At 38.7% G+C, this 2,758-nt stretch overlaps 1 protein-coding gene across 1 annotated transcript in view; it reads right to left on the bottom strand.

The window, feature by feature from the left end:
* The window catches only part of tapbpl (TAP binding protein like), a gene marked incomplete in the record, with an annotated part of 6,380 nt that overhangs the window by 2,460 nt on the left and 1,162 nt on the right, over positions 1-2,758 (bottom strand). The window contains 4 exon segments of the mRNA XM_014024482.1: positions 78-245; positions 493-693; positions 2,165-2,434; positions 2,516-2,725. Coding sequence (XP_013879936.1) covers positions 78-245; positions 493-693; positions 2,165-2,434; positions 2,516-2,725 — 849 coding nt within the window.

The following is a 2,758-nucleotide window of genomic DNA, read 5'->3' as shown; positions in this document are numbered from 1 at the left end:
AATAAATAAATAAATAAATAAATAAATAAGGCAGGTGATGAACAAAGAATGCAAAATCAGATCCAAGAGAAACTTACGAATAATATGGAGCTGAATGACCTGCTGGGAGTGGAAGTGACCGATACTGACAGTACAGATGTAGGTTCCCTCATCGCTAACTTTCAGATTGTTCAGCATCAGAGAGACGTTCCCCTGACCGACAACCAGAGCAGCGTCTACGCTGGAGCCTTTCCTCTCTCCTTCAACTGAAGACGGAAAAGAAGAGATGCTCAGAAGTTGCCAAACTCTCACAAAGTTATCTCACATTTCTGACACTCATGCAAACTAAATTCCACATAATTCTGACTATTGTAAGAGAAAATTTGTGGCACTAACTTAATTCAAACACATTAAATATTGCCTGACAGGACAGCAAGGCCCTGTGACTCAGGTGAGAAAATCAGGATTCCTTAAAGACCTGCCTAAAACTGTATCACTCTTCATAGCACTCACCTACTGTGACCCCTTCTGTATCGTTTAGCTTTGTCTTCATTTCAAGCAGCTTCCGGCCCTTTCCTCTGTGCTGCAGGCGCCATTCGACGCCAACCTCCGGTCCTAACGGTACCTCCTCCTGCTTGAAGCCACARTTGAGGAGAACGTCGCCTCTCAGAGGAGTGGATACAGACTTTATGTTGGAAAACACTAGGAATATCACTAAGATAAAAAAAGACAAAATATATTGTTTGTTACTTTTACACTTTTCAAAAATATTTAAATTTATTCCAAATAATTTTACAAAAAATATTAATATTTTTTTAATTTCTTCAAAATCATTTTTTATGAAACTTGCTTCAACACCCAATTCAAATTTAGCATTTTATGCTATTTTTAGCTTTTAGCTTCAATTCTATTAATTTTAGCTAAGCTTTAGCCACATGTAGTGTTTAGCTATCCTTTTGTTGCTTTTAGCTAATCTTTTGCTACACTTGGCTTTCAACTTTTTTTGCTACTTTTAGCTAAACTTTTACTTTTAGTTACTAGCTAATTTAGGCTTTTACCTAGCCTTTCACCTCTTTTAGCTAGCTAACCTTTTGCCACTTTAAGCTTGAAGCAGCCTTTTGATAGTTAAATATTTAGCTACTTTTAGCATAATAGACTGTGGCGGGCAGCTCTAATCTAAATATTACTTGCACTAACACTAAAGCACTAACTCAAATATTTAGGTCCCCTAATTCTAAAGCACTAATGCACTGAAAAATGTACCAAATGATAATTATAAAGCACTAAAATAATCCAGCTGACACATGAAACATTCTTCAGTCAACATGAGACAACATTTACTGTGTGCAGAATATTGTCACTTAATGCCCTTGGCGGGCCAAACGGGAGTCACCCGCAGGCCACATTTGGCCCACAGGCCTWRAGTTTGACACGACCTTGTAGATAATTAACACACATATGAACAAAATGTGTGACAGCTTTCACCCTCAACTGTGAACAATAATGTTGATCAATAACATTTAAAGATCTCAGTTAGTGCTTCTAAATTTAGCCCATAAATTTAGCAAGTGCTAATCCACTGATGAATTAAAAAAATAACAAAAGCCCTAAAGCACTAACCAAGAAATTAGTTCCCCTATTAGTGCTTTAGGGGAACTGTGCCTACCACTGATAATAGATAGCCTTTTCACACTTTCAACTTTTGGCCAGTCTTTTCTTATTTTAATCCTTGAGCTAGTCTTTTGATATTTTAACTAGCCTTTTGATATTTTTAGCTTGTATTTAGCTACTTTTATCTTATACCGGTAGTTGATTTATTGCTACTCTTGGCTTATAATCAGCATTTGGACAGTCTTTAGCTAGCTTTTTGCTAGTTTACGCCTCTAGCGAGCCTTTTACAACCTTTCGCTTTTATCTGGCCTTTTGATACTTTTAGCTAGCCTTAAGGTTTTAGCTAGGTTTTTTTTTAATACTTTCATATTTAGTTACCATTTAGTTACTTTTAGTAAGTGTTTTGCACTTTTATTTAAAGCTAGCATTTTGATACTTATCAAAATAAAGCTAACCTTTTACTGCTCTTAGCTATCATGTTGCTACTTTGAGCATTTAGCTTGTGTTCTGTTTCTTTTACAGCATATTTGATATTTTAATAAATGAATGTTTTCTGCGTGACGTGTTATTTTACCTTTTGTCAGCAGAGTTCCTGACTGGCTGAGAGGCAAACCCAGTTTGCTTTGTAGCAGGGTGGACTGGTCCTTCTCCACTGACAAAGTCTGGAGGATCAGAGAGGAGCTGAAGTCCAGTTCATCCATACTGAGAGACACCATGAAATAGGCCGGACCAGAACCTTCCTGGAGCCCCCGAGGAGAGTAGCGACTTATTTCACACATGACCTCCTGCTCGTTGCAGTCTGCGTGGAGCAACAGGTCTGCGTTGGGGATCTCTGGTGAAGACGCTTTGGAGGAGGAGGAAGGAGATGAATGAAACACTGGTTGTACTTATTATTATACACTAAAGTTAATAAAACAGGAGGAACCTTTGAGTTCAAACAGGAGGAGGTTTGGATCAGGCACTGAAGCCGGGACATATGGAGTGAGTGTGTCGAGTGGTTCCTCTGGGCCCACCGGAACATCTCGTAGAACCAGGGTGGCTGGGGTTCGAGTGAAAAGACCACCACCCATTCCTCCCAGCCCAACGCCGTCCTCCACCAGTTCACAGGACAGTACAACATCTGCAACACCATCCCCTTTAAAGCAATAAATAAATAAATAAATAAATA

The sequence above is a fragment of the Austrofundulus limnaeus genome, unplaced genomic scaffold (assembly GCF_001266775.1).
Source record: "Austrofundulus limnaeus strain Quisiro unplaced genomic scaffold, Austrofundulus_limnaeus-1.0 Scaffold425, whole genome shotgun sequence".
Lineage (NCBI taxonomy): Eukaryota > Metazoa > Chordata > Actinopteri > Cyprinodontiformes > Rivulidae > Austrofundulus > Austrofundulus limnaeus.
The sequence above is the reverse complement of the archived record's forward strand: the minus strand, read 5'-3'. Positions and strand labels throughout refer to the sequence as shown.